The sequence below is a fragment of the Silurus aristotelis genome (genome assembly GCF_946808225.1).
Source record: "Silurus aristotelis genome assembly, chromosome: 4".
Taxonomy (NCBI): Eukaryota; Metazoa; Chordata; class Actinopteri; order Siluriformes; family Siluridae; genus Silurus; species Silurus aristotelis.
Genome location: NC_139577.1, coordinates 19,124,353 through 19,143,001, shown reverse-complemented (window position 1 = coordinate 19,143,001; position 18,649 = coordinate 19,124,353). Strand labels below are relative to the sequence as shown.

Sequence of the window (18,649 nt, the reverse complement as noted above, 5' to 3'; positions counted from 1 at the left end):
TGTTCTTTTCCCTCTAGGTGCCACTATAGTAGTAGTTAACGACCTATCATAAAATCATTAAAAAAAAAGAAAATGAGTAGCACAGGATATCTTCAATAAACTACTAATAAATCTATTCACTAATGCATAAGAACAACGAAATTCATAAATTAATATTTTATTTTAGGATGGAAATTTTAAAAATGTAAAATACAAATGTAAACAAAATTTTTTTTATATAAAAATAATTTACAGATAAACAAATAAATATAAAAAGTAAAATAAAAGATGTGTAATGAAAAGCTTGGGAAGAAACTCTCTTGGTGCTTGGTTATTTGCTTTTCTTTTCATTAAGGATTCATCTATTGTTTCCCTATTTAAGAGAAACTAAGTTAAGTCATGGCAGAAAAGCTCATGATCTGACTCATCAGACTGCAAGTTTTTCCTATGACACTCCTTTACTCTATAAGTGCATGCACAGACAAGCTATTTTTGTACTCTTAGCAGTAGAAAGTTTAGTTTGTGTGTTCATGGTGTGACACATAAGATTGTTTTTCATGAATTTCTTATGCTTAATGGTGTGTATAAACATTGAACTGGGCTCACTAAGTATAATCATTAGAAACCTTATTTTATAAGTGTCTTGGGAAAACATTCCTATAACATTTCTGCAAAGGTCCCCAGGAACATTTTTAAAAGGGAATTCACTTGGGGAAGGTTCCCCTTAACCTTTCTAGGAAAAGGCTTCACTGACATTATCAGGAAAAATTATTTGTCTACAATCCAATTCCAAAAAAAGTTGGGATGCTGCGTAGAATGTAAATGAGATGTAAAGATCATGCAAAGAAGAAGCTATTTGTGAACTCAGAACTCCAGAACTCAAAAATAAAAAAATATACTGAGGCAAAAGTGGAAAACTGTTCTTTAGGCTTCATCAATGCTGAATGATATATACACGTTTCGAGCAACAGCTTCCATCCAGAAAACATATTTTTTTGGTAGGGCCTTGCATATTTCAGCAAAACAATGATAAACTGTATCCTGCATCCATTACAATATCATGCATTTTTAGTACAAGGGTAAGAAAGCACTAACCCTAGATCTCCAAGTGTTGTGAAGTTTAGATTTGATCTTTCAAACCTTGTTAGAGAGCTCAATCAATCCAAATCCAGGATTTTTTTTTTTTTTTTGACAAATCTTAAAAGTGAAGGGCAACTTTGCAGATTCATTCTCAGTGTTTTCAAGCACAATCACATCCCCAAAAAGAAATGAATTAAACATTTAATCAAATAAATACATTATAATACTATACAGTACATTTACAATAAAACCTCATTTTAAAACTGGCAGCATTGCAGTGATGTTTATTTGAATATCTTCAACCATAGAACATATGTAATGGTTGTGGTAATTTGATAAATATTTTTTGTGTTCCAATTAAGAAAGCCATAAACATTTGTTACAACATTAGCATGATTAACTGTGGTGAGACTTGCGATGTTGTATAGTTTAGAGACAGTGGCAACAGACAGGAGGTGGAGCTGGAGGTAGCAGAGCTGAAGATGTTTAGCTTTTCGTTGGGAGTGACGAGAATTGACAGGTTTAGACATGAGTTTATTAGAGGGACAGTGCATGTAGGACATTTTGGAGACAAGGTGAGGGAGGCGAGATTGACATGGTTTGGACATGTGCAGAGGAGGGACATGGATGTGGTGAGGGAAGATATGCAGGTAGTTGGGTTGAAAGCGGCAGATGTAGAGGACAGGGGAGTATGGAGACAGGTGATTCACTGTGGCAACCCCTAATGGGAGAAGCCAAAAGAAGAAGAAGAAATGTATGTTTCTGGAAAATTACTCAGTGACTAAATAATAAAATTAGCTCGTTGCTAGCTGAAGCTGAATTAATTATTTATACAAAATACATTTTCACAAGATGATGCTGTGTCAGTTCAGGGCTCATAGTGACACTTTCTGAGGGAAATTTGAAATGTTTTGGCTTGTTAAGAAGACAATCACTAGCTTTTGTAGCAGTTTGTAGCTGATTAAAATTATTTAACCTTGTGTTAATAATAATAATAATAATAATAATATATAATAAGATAATCATCAAAATGGCAAAACTCCTTGTTGCTAAATGGCATGCTATTTTGTGCTGGCAAGATATACTGGCTAACGCTAGCATTTGCTGCACTTTCAGCATTGCTGTAAACAGGGTACCAATGTAAAATTGCAAATGTGCTAATTACTACTGGCTCTTTGTCTGATTTTTAATATACATATATTACCCAAAGAACATCAGTGGAATTACAGAATATACATTACATTTATTTATAAAAGTTTATTTTATAGTCTGCCTCTAGACTGCGCTTCAGACACATTCAAACTAGTCTCACTTTTCTGTGGATGCATCTTGATGATACTACATTCTTCAATCTTACACTTCAGCTAGTGTGCCACACAGTCTGGATGAACAAGTTTAATCAATTATTAAAAGGCAGACAGATAAATCAGTAAATGTAGAAGCAAAGGTGCACAGAAGTTACTATGGAGGATTGAGCTATAAAGGAAGCAAGCTGAGTATTTGGCTGCACCATAAGGAAAGTCGGACTACTCTGAAGTTATATGGATGGATTGCTTGTCTACGTTTAAGGTGTACACCACCACCTAGTGTGAATGTATCCACATTACACTAACCTTTGATGGAATTCTCAAAAAGTCTAATGATACGAATAGAAAACTGAGTTAAGTGTGTTTAAAATGTGTGTTTAAAATAAAATAAATATTTTTGCATGAAACAAATTAAATAAATTGAAACGAAAAAAAAAAAGATAATGTACTGTATTTTTTATTTTAATATTTTCCTTTTATGGACTTAGGATTTATTTATTTATTTATTTATTTATTTATTTATTTATTTATTTATTTATTTATTCAGTTTTTCAACTCTTTACAGTTTATGAGATAAGAAAACGACGATGTTTCCAAAACCATTCAAGCATTACAGAGGTTTTCATACTTTTTTTTGTATAGCGCTCTTTTCAGTGTACAATGTCTAAAAGCAGCAATACACGGATATCTTTTATCTTTTATAAGGCAAAAAAAGTATGTGTAAGTTTATTGTCTCTTTGTTTGTTTCTTATAATTGTTTATCCCTAATGAGCAAGCCGGTGTTGACACTGGAAAGGAAAAGCTTTCTGAGATGAGGAAGAAACCTTGAAAGAGGCAAGACGCAAAATTGAACCCATCTTCATCTGGGTGACACCAAATGTCCATTCATTGCAGATCCCCTTTAGGAACTCAAGCTGTGTCAACAATCACATGTGTAATCAGTCCAATGGAAAGCACAGCATCACCGGCGGGGTGATGTCACAACCAAGAAGCTATAAAAAACAAACTAAATATAAACTGGCTCGCCGAACAGCAGAAAGCTTTTGCGTCCAGCAAGCTTGATGAGCACTTTCTGCAAACCGCATCACAACCTCAACACCGGGGGGTTGCCTTTCTTTCTGGACCTGCACACTGAGGTGTCCAGGTCCTGGGCTAAGCTGTTTTTGGCCCACCTCTTCAGTCCCAGAGTATCCCTCTACTCTATTATCATCGGACTCAAAGAGTGTGGTTACAGGCTGGTGCCCCGGGTTGAAAAGACGCTGGCTAGCTATCGCTCCCCAAGTGTTATCGTCCCTCAAATCCCTGGTGCTGCTCACCAAGCCTCTTCGGAATTCGTCGGTGCTGGTGTGCAAGGCTTTTGCCTCATAAAGTTAGGCCGCAGGATGCCAGCAAACCATGGCAGTGTTGCAGGCCTATCAGGCTGACCTGCTGCGAGAGCTGAACATGGTGGGCATCTCAGCCAGCAAGGAGGTCCAGGAGCTTCACTGTGTGGCAGACCTGGCTCTGTGGGCCAGTAAAGAGGCCCCTGAGGCTGTTGGCCTCTCTGTGGTCGCTTTTGCATTTGCTGAAAGGCACCTTGGATCTTTCCGACAGGTATAGGGCCGTTCTGCTGGACGCCCCTCTAGTTCCAGCTGGCCTATTCGGCGACTCAATGAATACGGTCATCGACAGGTTTCAGGAGGCCAAGAAACAGTTGGCGGCATTCCAGCAATTCCTCCAACGTTGCTCTGGTGGGGCTGCTTGGTGGGCACAGCCCCAAAATCAACCCAGCAACTCCTTACACCAGGATGTTCAGAAACAGAGCGTCCCTACTCGCACTTCCCCTACTAGGGACCCTGTGTGATGCTCTGGGCCAAAGTACAAAGAAAGGATGGATCTGAGGACCATCATTTTCAATAATAGGGCTTCAGCCAAGAAATCCTGACACAGGATATTCTGGAGATTTTGCTGGAAAGGGGCGCTGTGCATTTCAATATATGGTGCCCGCACTGCCCCGGTGCCCTCAGGAAACTGGTCTGTTATCCCTGAAGAGCTCAGTGCTTCAGGGCGCAACCTTCTCCAGCGAGTGCCCTCCTCGGTTTCTGCCCGGTACTGTAGCGGACCGTCTCTAGATTATGTATGTAATTCTGGTTCCCTGAGGGAACGAGGTGCTGCATCAACAAGACGTCGCACTGTCCTCTCTGGTTCTCCATTACATTGGTCCTGAGCCATTTTAGTAAACTGATGATATTAATTACAGTCCAAATCAATCCTTATAGTTCTTGATTTGCTCAACATTTCAATATATGGTGCCCGCACTGCCCCGGTGCTGTGCATTTCAATATATGGTGCCCGCACTGCCCCGGTGCCCTCAGGAAACTGGTCTGTTAACCCTGAAGAGCTCAGTGCTTCAGGGCGCAACCTTCTCCAGCGAGTGCCCTCCTCGGTTTCTGCCCGGTATTGTAGCGGACCGTCTCTAGATTATGTATGTAACTCTGGTTCCCTGAGGGAACGAGGTGCTGCATTAACAAGATGTTGCACTGTCCTCTCTGGTTCTCCATTACATTGGTCCTGACCCATTGTAGTAAACTGATGATAATTACAGTCCAAATCAATCCTTATAGTTCTTGATTTGCTCAACAGCTTCATGAGTCTTTAGGCTCTAAAAGTAGGTCTCCAAATAAAGAGAATAAAGGATGATAAAGATTATCAGGACATGATCTTATCAATGTTAACAAAAATGAAACCCTAAAATTTTTCTGAAGTGCCTTTAATCAAAATGGGAGGAGGGCTTAATCCCTGTTCCACAGAAAGGGAAAAGAAACCAAAGTCTGTACATACATTTTGAAAACCCATGGATTAATGCAGTTTTAGCCTTTTTACAGCTTTTGCACCATTGGGCAAATGTGTTATAATACTGTTTTTTTTATGGGATAGAATAGGCTCTTTATCCACTGTGATCCTGACAAAAATAAAGCAATTACTCTGGATCAGGGATGTCCAACCTCATTGACAAAGTTTCTATATCTATTCTGTTCAGCCACATTAACTTTTTTGTATGAACAGCTATGGAAGTAAATATTTTTGCTTGTAATCCTACAGCTTAAAAAAAAATTTATATTTCATATAGTTTTAGACACTAGACAGTTTTTTTTTTTTACCACATTTTTGAAGAAGTTTATTATTTTTTATTGTGTTTATTATTGGACCAACATTCATACATTCAGTGCTTCTTGTGCACAATAATCAGCCAGTGACTCATCAGATACTGCTGGGCTACGTCAGAGATTGGGAAATGCTGCAGTGAAATGGGAAACAGATGAGAATGAATAAACATGTGCTGGGATCAATAAAATTCACATAAAATTTAAAAGTGATAGTAAAACATAAGCAGATGAGTAATAAAAAAATGTTGACCGTTTGAGGAATAATTAAAGGTAATATAATTTTTGTTGAATTCACTTCATAATCAGGTTTTATATTCCATCCAGTCTCCAGACAAAGAAAGGCAGTAGAATAGACCATGCTCAAGAGCTCAGTTACTTTAAAAGTGACAATGTCAAAGAATTCAACAAGTCAGTTCTTGAAATGTATACCCTGCCAGATTTGTTCCAGAGAAGTGATATTATTGGAAATGGAATTGCCTAGAGGCAATACCAGCTTAGCCATTAAGCAACAAGTGCTAAAGTGTGTTAAAGTGTGTATTTTTTTGGCAATTACATACTTTCAACTTCCAACTTTTTGAGGCAAGTACTTTCATGTAATGATTGTGCCTGTTCACAAAGGGAAGTTTTATAAGGACATGGTTTGATTAGCCTGCTTAACTGCACTGAGCAGCTTTTGGATGAATTGGAACACTCCAAAATCTTGTGCAAAGCTGTCCCAGATGGCTTAGTGTTGGAAATGAATGTCCAACAATCTCTTACAGGGTGTGGTGGTCAGGTCTCCACTTAGATTTGGTTTAAACATTCACTGTTCACTTTATAAGGAACATCTGCACACCTGCATATTCATACAGTTACCTAATCAGCCAATCAATGCAGTGCATATAATTATGCATATAAAGATTAATAGCATCACTTAATGTTTGCATGCAACATCAGAATAAGGAAAAACCTCTGTGACTGCAATCATGGTCTGGAGGTTGTTAACAGATGGGCTGTTTTTTTATTTTTATATTTTAATCTCGTGGGAATACTCATACAATCTGTAGAGTTCACACAGATGGTGTGAAGACAAAGGAAAAAAAAATATTAAGTGATCAATAATTCTGTGGATCTTTAAGCTTGCAGACCCTCCACACACTAGCTGTGGTTTTGCTTTTCACACCAATATGTCACCCCAAGATCAGAAGTTTTTTTAATTAAACAATAGTAAAATAGTAAAACATAAGCAGATGAGTAATAAAAAAATGTTGACCGTTTGAGGAATAATTAAAGGTAATATAATTTTTGTTATTTTTTGGCGCTCTCACTGCTGCAGCCCGGGTTCCCTGACCAGGGATCGAACCTGGGCCGCAGCAGTGCATTACACTCTTAGTGCCGGTCCCAAGCCCGGATAAATGGGGAGGGTTGCAGAAGGGCATCCAGCGTAAAAACATGTGGAGGATCCGCTGTGGCGACTCCTAATGGGAGAAGCCGAAAGAAAGTTTGGGTCAGAGCTCTATAGAAAACCACTGAAAATGTTCCACTCTATGTAAAAAATAGCTTCATGTAGCTCACTTTGTGCACAAGGGAATTGTCATACTGGAACAGGTTTGGGCTCCTAGTTCAAGTGGAGGGAAAAATGATTGCTATACAAATCCTATATAAAGACATCCTATACAATTGTGTCCCCCCAGCATTGTAGTAACAGTCTGGGGGAAAATCATATATAGCTGAAAAGTTAGGCATTCCAATGATTTAGTCCATAGGGTGTACAGTAACAGCATGAATATGCATATGTACAGGTGTTTCTAAAAAAATAGAAGGTAAGTACAGTGTACATGGCAGTGTGTTAATAAGGTGCTGGTTTTGCTATTTTACAATATCACCTCAAATTATACATTTTGCATTGAACTAACAACGAAAGCAGAATATTAGAAAATGAGCACATAAAAAAAAGATTATCACGTCAACTTTTTAAAAGATTTTTTTGGAGGGTGGGACGTGGGCGGGGTAAAGGTCTACCCATGCTCAGCCCCTCCATCTCCCCCGAATCTCTACGTGGAAATTTATCTTGCACCGAAACAGAGCATCGCTTGTAAGCTCCGCCACGAGGAGCTCCCTATCACGTGACTGCGCTGCAAGCCATCTCAGCACCGAGACTCATTTACTAACAGCTTTGACGCCAACGTGTTTTAGTAAAAAGAGAAAAACAAATATTTCATTCAAATTCTTTTCCCTACGAGGATGTGAGAAGTTTTGGATTACACACCAGAGTGGATGCATTACATCTTAGTTTTTAATCAGACTTCTGAGAGCACATGGAGTTTGGAGGCTGCGGAGAGCGCGCGTGCGGCAGCGCAATGAGCCATGAAACGTCTCGCAGCGTTTGGAGACTCTGAACGGGAAAGAGGTATGAGTGCACAGAAATCTGTCAGACCTCATGCTCGCGGTAGCTTAGATGTCCTAATCAATGGAAGCCCTTTTGTGAAACTGCTGTTAACGAAATAGCTAACAGACATAACACTGCACTTCTTCCTTATATTGTGTATCAGCCTAATATAACCCATAGACTAATTTTACTTTCACAAGTGTAGTTAGTTAACCAACATATTCATAGGAAATCTCTTCTTAGAAGCCAGTGACAAACTTGTGCTGTGCTTATAATGCAGGGTAACAGAATTCATATAATGTTTGACATGCACCAAAAAAACAGTGTGTCTATTGTATCTCTGAATATCCGCATATAGAGCCACAATAATGAATACTGAAATCTAACCACACATGCTGGCCCACTTCAAAATATGTCTATAGGCAACGTTTATACTCACTCCACTTACTCCGTTTTTAGTTACTATAAATATGTTTCTGTGATTTATATAAGTTTTTTATTTATTTATTTTAGCCTTTATGTGTGGTAGGTTATGGTATAAATGTATACTGTGTGGTCTATGGGCTCCAAAGGTCTAAGTCTACACTAAAAGTCTAAGATTATTATTATTTTTTAATAGAACTGGTAATAAACAAAATGTTAGAATTTTGAAACCTAGGAACTTTATTCAAGATTCTGCACAATTCTTAGGTTACATGTGGGCATGTATTTATGATATAGACCATGATCATGTTAGAATTTCCATGAGTCTAATTTAATTCACTCAAGAACAAGCTCAGATGATATGATGATATGTTTTAAGTGTATGTAATAATGTATTAAGTGGCAAAAAGAGGACATATTAAATAGTAAGAAATTTCAAAATTTGTGTAGAAATATGTTTTTTTAAGCCAGGTTATTGTTGACAATATAATGAGATGTGAAAAAAACTTTACATTAAATAAAATATTTTTTTAAGCAGAATCATTTTTATGAATGGACTTTTAAACATTAATGTGGATAAAACAGTTGCAGGTTAAGAGTGGTGAAAATGTTTGTGCATAATTCAATAAGCATTAAATTTGTGTATACATATAAATTGCATCAATTCAGAAGGACTTATACATTCACTTTGTTTAGTGAAAAGATAATAATTCTTGAAGTGCATCCTTTAAAGTATATAATTGTAAAACTACCATTAGGTGCAGGGGGTAGGTTGTGTGGGGTTCCTCCAGGTCCCCCAGGTTCCTGAAAAATACATGTGTATTTTCTAATTTGTCCCTGGGTGTGGGATGTGTAAAATGTGTGTCTGCATGTTGCCCTGCATCCTATGTGTTCCTAATAGATTCAGTGGTTCCTGGATAGGTTCTGGATCCACTAACAACTTATCCAGTATAAAATACTTAATGAAATGAATAATGAATGAATGAATGAATGAATATCATAAATCACTATTCATAGTATGTTTTGTAGTTCACATCTTCTTGGTTTACATGTATCTGTGAAGTACCAGCTAAGTAAAATAGCAAAATGACTGCTGTATATGGCCTAAAGCACTGATGATGTTTAAAAAACATCAATCTGCCTCTATGTTCTTGTGTAGGCTTTCTGCCATCTCTCTCCTTACCTCCTCTGCCACAGTGTTCCCCTGGTACAGCTGCACCTTGTGGGCCCAAGCAGCATCAGTGAGCCTGTCACTGCTGATTGTGGATTTATATTGCACGAGAAATCCCACTAAACAGTGCCTGTCTTGCAGGATGTGCCATCACGCACTGCTGAACCACAAAGCACTCTGTAATGAAACAAGACAAAAACACGGGGCTGAAACATGCTCCTTAAACTCACAGAGCTTACACTTCTGCTATACTGATTTTCACTTCTGCACTGTGTGGCATGTTTCTTGACATATAATAGCAATGACACATATTAAGCAATAACGAACAAATCGAGCGTGAAAAAGTCCCATTGACCTTTTGACTACCACAGAACATGTGGTAAAATGAGAATTAGCAAACACCTAAGAACTAGAAGTTATATTTGAAATGTTTTACTTTCTGAGAAATCTGAATTTTATTAGGAGTTTTATTTTAACAAGGTTTTAATAAAGTGCATTTGCATAAATAACTGAATGATCATGTTAGGTAGTTTTCCTTTTGTATATCATGCCACTTTTAGTCTATAGGAGAAGCAGTAAATGTAATTTGTATGGGAATAATGAACATAGTTATGTCCATTTCTGCTTCAGCAGATCATCAGATTTGTCAAACGCTCCACTGGGTTTTGAATATGTAAAGATCTCAGCTAAGACACCACCCCTGACAGTTTGATTGCTAAAATATAATAAGTTTGCGTAACTGGTTTATATTTACTTACAGTGCAGACTATCATTCACTGTCAGCCTAAAAACTGTGTCTTTTTTTTTAATTATGTGCTTTGTGCAGATAATTTACTGACCAGGTGCACCCAAATAGAGGAAAGACTCTGCTTAGATTATATACAGTTGGTTTGACTGAAAGCACTTTACATTTGACAGTGTACTACACACACTTCAAAGTGTTGCCAGTAGATGTTAAAAGACAAAGGCACTAGTCTTAAATTCCCATGTTTGTGCAAAATATGAATTATTAATGAAAATACATTGAGTCCTAGTAAAATATCTCTGTTTAGAAAGAGCATTTTTTGGAGAAATTGCTGTGGTAAAAGAGGAGTAATTATGCGTATTGGAAAGTAGTAAACTGTATTGTGTCAGGCTGCATACCACCACTCTTTTCATGATTATTTACCTGTATAATCATATCTGAAAATGTATCTTTCCTTACTTATTATATTTTGCTTAGTTATAAAAGGACTTAATCATGCTAACACTATAAACATGTTAAATAATATGCAGTGTACTATCATTTTAATAATACAATTAGGTAGTAATTAGTCAACTTAATGTTAGCAATGTGGCTACAATACATTAAACAAATGTTTTTATGATTTTTTTAAAGTATTACCAATAAAACAAACAATACCAATGCCATCCATTTTCAGAAATCATCAAAATCTCAGTATCTAAGAGTAAACTTGAGTAAAAAGTAAATATTAATACAGCTACGGGATATGACCACCAGAAGACATTTCTTAAATATTAAGCCTTTTGTTGTAACCAGATTTATGTACAAAATTGCGAGCATATAAATAAACACATTCTCCTACACTGTCGGTGGTGTCAGGACTGTATGAGTGTCACTGCATGTGCTCCTTCGAAATTTACTCAGGGCTCATGTTCTCTGGGCCTGTTTTTTATTAACACAGTTCATAGGGTGGTACCACAGTTATACTGTCTTCAGCCGAATATACTCAGGCCTTTGAACAAGGCATTGTGTCCTGCTGAAGGCATTTCAACTCCTTACTGCTATTAGTGGAAAGGTGATGACAGTAGTTGCTATTTATTGGACCTTGGGGAACAAAGCTCAGGTTGTCTTACTGTGCTGGCTCTCTTAGCTGTGCTAAACATTCATGAATCTCTTATTGTTAGCAGTCTAATTTATAACACACAAGCTGATTTGGTGTAATTTGCATAACTGGCACTCTGAACCAATCTGTACAGTGCAACGCAATATACAGTATGTAGAATGTAAAGAAGAATATTTTGTGGCTTACTGCAGGTCAAATGTATGTCATGTCCTGACATGAGATGAACCTGAATAGCTACACATACAGGCTGTGGAGGGATTTCCAAACAGAAACCAGTTCAAGAATGAGGAGTAAATATGTTATTTTCATCATCTGCATTGTGGCCCTGGTCATCATTGAAAAGGAAAACAATATTATCTCAAGGTAAGCCCTTTGATCTCAGCTTACTATTTCGTTATTTATCAAATATTACTCAGGTACCCTGATGAGTTATTCAGTGACTACATTAAAGCTAAATAAGAAAATTATTCAGAGTGCAAGAACCTCATAAAAGGTCATGGGAATTTAAATAGTTAAAATGATTTTATTTAAATATAGTGTACATAAAGAACTCCAAAATTTATGAATAAGATATTTTGTTTTTTCCAGGGTCTCTGACAAGCTCACTCACAGACAGACACAACAAACCCCAGAGCCTTTTTCATTCTTGAATGGCTCCAGTTTGTATGATGGCGAGATGAGTATAAATTCCACACAGCTTTTAGATCCAGACCAGGCTGGCCAAAAGCACATTCTTTTATTGGCCACCACTCGCACTGGATCCTCCTTTGTGGGTGAGTTTTTTAACCAGCTAGGTACCAACATGTTCTACCTATTTGAGCCGCTGTGGCATGTAGAGAGGACACTTTCACAGGACACAGGGATCCCCAATTCCAACATCTCATCGATTGCATACCGGGATGTGCTGCTAAGCCTATTCTTGTGCAACTTCTCGCTGCTGGAGAGCTTCATCAGCCCACCTCCTCTAGATCATGTCACTCCAGCTCTGTTCCGCAGAGAGTCCAGCATGGCTCTGTGTGAGGAGCAGGTGTGTTCGCCAGTGCAGAGGAATGTTTTTGAGAGATATCGCTGCAGAATGCGCCGCTGTGGCCCTCTCAACTTCACCTTGGCCTCAGAGTCCTGTCTGAGGAAGAAGCACAGGGCCATCAAGACAGTTAGGGTTCGGCAGCTGGATTCACTCCGTTTACTAATTGAAGATCCTAGGCTGGATATTAAGGTCATACAGCTGGTGAGAGACCCCCGTGCTGTCCTGGCCTCAAGAATGGTAGCCTTCTCTAGCAAATACCAGACTTGGAAAAGTTGGGCAGCAAATGGAGAGATACCCTTTGATGATGAAGAAGTGAAAAAACTCCAGGGAAATTGCAATCAAATCCGTGAGTCTGCAGAGCTGGGCTTAAGCCAACCGGATTGGCTGGAAAAACGCTATATGCTTGTGCGATATGAGGACATAGCAAGATATCCTATGCAGAAAGCGGCTGAGATGTACAGGTTTACCGGGGTCCCATTTACATCGCAGGCAAGGGAATGGATCATTAAGAACACGCATGCTTCAGAGGTTGCCAGTGGAGTGTACTCTACACAGAAGAACTCTTCAGAGCAGGTAGAAAAGTGGCGTTTCAGTATACCTTTCAAATTAGCCCAAGTTGTGCAAGAGGTTTGTGGGCCGACTATGGAACTATTTGGATATCGATTTGCTGACAGCGAGGAGACACTAGTTAATAAGTCTATTAGTTTGCTTGAAGAAAAACAGTTTAATGTTTCATATGTTACAGATTTTAACTCATAGTTTTAGCAACATTTGCATTTGCATTCACTGCTCTTTAACAGAGCAGTGAATGTACTTTAAATCCATATATACCACACTGGAGTACAGATGTTGTATGCCTTTAGCACTCTCCTCATGGTTTAACTTTAATCAAAGTGCTTTCAGTTTGTTCCACTAATTAAGGTATTGAAGGATTTATTAATTATATTTGCTGCTTGTGTTTGAAAAGGAATTTTATTTGTGTAAGTAAATTAGGTGGTTGTTTTCAGTCCTGGAGACTCTTTTAGCCAAAACATCTTTACCCAAGTTGTTTTAGCGTCTTTAATAGTTTCTTTTAAAATGTTGTGATGATGGACTGTGAAACTGTGTTCTTAAACAACATAAATGTGCGTTTACTGTTTGTGTTCTGAACACAAAATGGAGTCAAAGCCAGAGAATGAGACTTTTGCACAAGACTAATGGAACTAATGGATACTAGATAATATTTCAAAGCAGCAACTGTTAAACACATAATAAATTTTAACAGGTCTTCCCTCAAGGCAATTTGGTTTCTTTGTTTTCTAGTTTCTGCTTGCGACACAGAGACAGATACATTTCTGCTGATACCTGGGTAATGTGTGATTGAGTATACATACAATGGGGATAATAGGGTAATATTAGAAAACAAGGATCCAGATATTTTGCCAAAGCAGTACTGGGTTTTTGATATAAATACAATGCAAGCACTTAGAATAATTTTATAACATTTGTAACATTTCATATAACCCAAAATCCAACATCTGACTGATGTCATGACGTCTTACAAATTAGCAGTACATGTGTATTCCTGAATGTTGTTTACATATAAAATAAATGTAAATCAGATTTAAATTGTCCTTTAAATCTGAAACAGTGGAGTCAAATCAGCAGATATTTTGAGTGTGTTTGTAAAATCATTAAGTTTTATTAGCAAATTCATACAAAAAAAAAGAATTTAAATATCTTGACTCTGCTCCTTAAATGAACATTTAATATTTGTCTTAGTAACAACTATAAGAACACCATTGTTTCTGTATCAATGTTTACACTCTACACACAAATACTACACTCTTATTAACCAGAGGTTAAATTAAATTGAAAGATGCACACCTAACTGTTTAACTAATAAGTTGGTTCTTAATATCAGCCTTAGGAATATGTCATGATGTACAGATTATGTTTTCACAGCCATTAAACACCAGACCAATTTAGTTAATGATTTCTTAATGCGCTAATGAGTTGTGTTGGATCAGAGAATAACACAACAATGTGTAGTGTATAGTGTCTCAAGAACTGGAATTTGAAAGCAGACGCATAAGTGGGAAAACCTTGGAGAGACTGAATGCTTCCAGGTGACTAGCATTAGATGGGGCCTTGAAATACGTGTCTTAAAATAAGAGACTTTGGAGTGGAGATGGGTGGAGTGTGGGGGTGAATGTGGGCACCATGGTGATGCAACCATGTTGAATATGTGGCAAGATTCTTATGGTTTGTCTGATTGGAAGAAACTTGTTAAATCAGATGCAAACTGTGTCAAATTCCCCATGAAGCTATGGAGTATTAATCATTCTCTGTTAACCACTGACCTCATAAAAGACCAAGTGTAATAAAAGATGGGGAGTCCAGTGAAGTCAAACATTACTAACTTTTTATTTTCTTTTCCATGGATGTTTTACTTAAACTCATTTTGTGCTCTCTAAGAGTGTACTTCTCTGGACTATCTTATAAGGCCTCATTGTGCATACCGGCAGGCTTATGGGACACATGGCTCCTCGTGTGTGTGTCTGTATGTGTGTGTGGGTGTGCTGTGTTCTCAGGATATGCTGCGCCTTTTCTGAGAGCTGCTCAGAGCAAATTGAGGCTCACCCAGCTGCTGAACGGCTCTTTCATACAGCACCTCTCCCCACCTACTCTTCAGCAAACAGACCTGCCTATTCACTCAGCAGCAGCCAAAAACCTGTGACACACACTGGCAGTCTGTGATGAAGACATTACTACACATTCAATGGAATTACAGTTTATTTAAGTCAGTTTTTAATGAATGGTATAGTGGCAAGCAGTGTCTTGCTTCAAACTAGTTGAGCAACCGAGTTCAAAAAGTTAAAAGGAAATTGTTCTGCTGAAAAATGTCACACTTTTCTTTATATGTAAGCAAAGGACACCCCAAATTGACCATATTTTGGTCATCGCTGGCAGCACATTTTATCTTTAAATTCAGCACATAATCCTGAGCTTTCCATGTGGATTCAGAGAAAGAGAGAGTGAGAGAGTAATGCTGACCTGAATAACGGGGGTTGAGAGAACATTCAGTCCACATTTACTCTTATGGCTTCAGGTACCTGTATAAAGAAGCCTTGTCTCCATTCCATTCACATCAGAGAAATCATAGATATAACTACTCATACAATTTAACTTAATATAACCAAGGCTAAATGACCAGCCCTCTTCAAATTTCAGCACAAACAGATTATATACAGAAATATTAAACATAAGGATTCAAGCCATCCACTAAGTCCCTGCATTTCCAACAAGTAACCTGTGTCCTGAAAAGACTTAGTGTGTATTCTTTCCACAGATGTCTCACCAAACCTTAATTATGGATGAATATATGTAAATAAAATTATATCTATAAATTGCACTATTTAACCAATGTTTCTCATTTTACAAATAAAGTTTGTGTTTAAGCTTAATATATCATTCTGCAAATACTCTTAGAAGTTTCTATATAGAAACCTTCAACGGTGTTTCCCCTCTGTTTCTGTTATCTCAGATTAGATTATTTTTTATACATTCAAGGGTGCCAGTAGTTTTAGATTTGACTGCATGCTAAGGACAATACAACGGTAACTGTTTGTTGTATCACTTTGCAATGAAAAAAATACAAGATAATTTGTTTGATCCAGATTTATTGCAAATCAGAACTTCAGAGGTCTAGATGCTACTGGTGAGACGATGCCGGCACTGTTGTTACCTTGTCAACAGTCTTAACAAGAATAAGATTGACTCGCTCAGACCCCCCAACAGCCCCCATGTTGCACTTTGTTGCACAGCATGAAAATGGGGCCATCTGAAAGATAGTTTTCTCGAGAATTTTATGTTAGGTGTGTCCTTATTGAAGCATGTACAGAACAGCTGGGCTGGTAAAATGATAACCATAATGTCTTTCAAAGTCTTTTTTTTTTTTTTTTTTGACTATTTACAAAATAGTACAAAGAGCCATTGTGCAATTTTTAAGCAATGCTTACAATCGACCAGCAGAGGGCAGTGGCGTTCTTCCTGTCTGACTTTTAACCAAACAACTAAAGTTTTGGTTTTGTTCTTGTTTTCCAACTCAAGCACTCAAAAATTATGCTGAATTATAAATGACTAAGGCAAGAAGGTTTTCTATACAACATCACTCATACAAAATAAATAAAATCACCATTGTAAGTAAGACTGCAGTTGAAAAAGTGTGTGTGTGTGTGTGTGTGTGTGTGTGTGTGTGTGTGTGTCTGAGTGACAGAGTGACAGAGTGACAGAAGGAGAATTGTGACCACTTTCTTAGTAAATGTAAGGTGAATCCTTTCCTTAATAAGTGTTAGACCCATCTCTAATCCACAGTTAATGGCAGACACACAGAGCTGACTTGTCCTTTCACTCTTTTTTCAATGTGTAGACCACACTCACTGATAAACTACTCACTACACACTATAGGTATCCTTTAGCCAGTAAATTTTGTTGATAATTAATTTTTTTACAAAGTGAAAACATCTTATAATACAACACAGTGCTTTTGCTTTGGGTGTGATTTTTGTTCCACTTTTTTATAAGTTATTACTTCCTAGTAACATCCTATATGCCTATGGTTAATGGTTTTTGGTAAACAATTGCATGCGTGTGATCTTTGAGGAGTGACTTGGTATCAAAGGAAGTGGAGAGCAAGCAGGGGAGTGCTCCTGCGAATCAGCCAAAACCAGCCTTTGTCAAATATTACCCCTCACATCTGAACTCACTGATACATAAATTACTTGCACTGTTGCTTTGAACTGTTTACAAGAGTGGCAAAAGTCTGTCTCTCTAAAGGTTTCTCGGTGACCTCATCCTCTTTTATATTTGAATACAATCAAAATCCACTGATACAATGACCTTCCCTTCAAATGACATTTCACTCCTGAATGATAAATCAGTATGTAATTTTGTTTATAAATTAATGCCTTCTTAGAGATATTCATTTCTATATTTATAAATAGTTGAACATGTTAAAATAAGATTAGTAATAAATAGAGATTAGCTGGTGTGAATTGAATATTTTCAGAGGTTATAAGCAGAGAATTAGGTGGAAAGAAGCCCAGCCTTTTAAGCGCTGATGGGAGGCCATCCACTCCCATCAGACCTCAGTGCTTTCCCAAGCTGCCACGCTCCACCTCCGAACCCTCCCACCACAGCACATCCGGGAGGACGACTCTTATGAATATTTCAAACACAGATAAGAAACTGGGCACTGAGAGGTCAGTCATGCTTCAAATCAGGTCAGTATGCAGGTTCTGGCTACAATTAAAGCCTTTACTAGATATTTTTGCAATATCTGTATGTGTGTCACAATTTATGTATACATTGTGTGTTTTGGCATTTAAAGAACATTACATGATGAACTAAACAATCCAAAACACATAACACATATGGACTTAGTTAATGTGTAGCCTGATAATAGTTAAATTACATTTCCACTGCTGTCACAAACATAAGGTTGTCACTCCAAAAGTAGTACTAGCGTGATCCTGATTTTTGTGTATATCAGTGAACACTCAGTTGTTAAAGTGTTAGAAGCAAAAAAATTAAATGGGTGAGTGTCCTCTAAGTTGCAAAGTTGGGTCTCTATAAATCCTGTCTAGCATATCCCACAGATGCTTGATTGGACTGAGATCTAGGGAATTTGGAAGCCAAGTCAACACCTTGAACTCTTTGTCATGTTCCCTAAACAATCCCTGAACAATTTTGTCAGTGTGGCAGAGGGCATCATTCTGCTGTAAGAAGCCACTGCCATTAAGGATTACTGTTGCCATTAATGGGATACTTGGTCTGGCAGAAAAGGTTTAGGTAGGTGGTATTCATAAAAATAAAACACACTTAAATTCCAGTACCAGAACTTTGCCCAAAGCATCACAATGCCTTTGCTGGTTTTCTTTCTCCCCATAGTGCATACTGATGCCACCTTTCCCCAGGTAAGCAATGCACAAGTACATGGCCAGCCATATGATGTAAATGAAAATGTGATGTATTAGACCTTGCCACCTTCTCCCACTGCTCCATTGTTCAGTTCTGAGGCTCACATGCCCATTGTGAATACTGGACAGGGGGCAGTATGGAGACCAGTCTGCATCTATGATGCTCCATACATCAATCTGTAATGCACTATGTGTCATCTTTCTATAACAGCCAACATCAACTTTTTCAGCAATCTGTGCTACAGTACCTCTTTTGTGGGATTGTACCATAGAGGCTAGCCCTTACTCTCTATGCACATCAGTGAATTTTGAGCGTCCATGACTGTTATACTGTTGCATAA

General features: G+C 37.8%; 1 protein-coding gene across 1 annotated transcript; it reads left to right on the top strand.

Moving 5' to 3' along the window:
- Positions 1-7,535: 7,535 nt before the first annotated feature.
- Positions 7,536-13,629, top strand: chst3a (carbohydrate (chondroitin 6) sulfotransferase 3a). The gene is made up of 3 exons (XM_083539448.1): positions 7,536-7,901; positions 11,513-11,684; positions 11,910-13,629. The coding sequence occupies exons 2-3, from the start codon at positions 11,542-11,544 to the stop codon at positions 13,105-13,107; spliced, it is 1,341 nt and encodes a 446-aa protein (XP_083395574.1). The 5' UTR covers positions 7,536-7,901; positions 11,513-11,541; the 3' UTR covers positions 13,108-13,629.
- Positions 13,630-18,649: the final 5,020 nt, after the last annotated feature.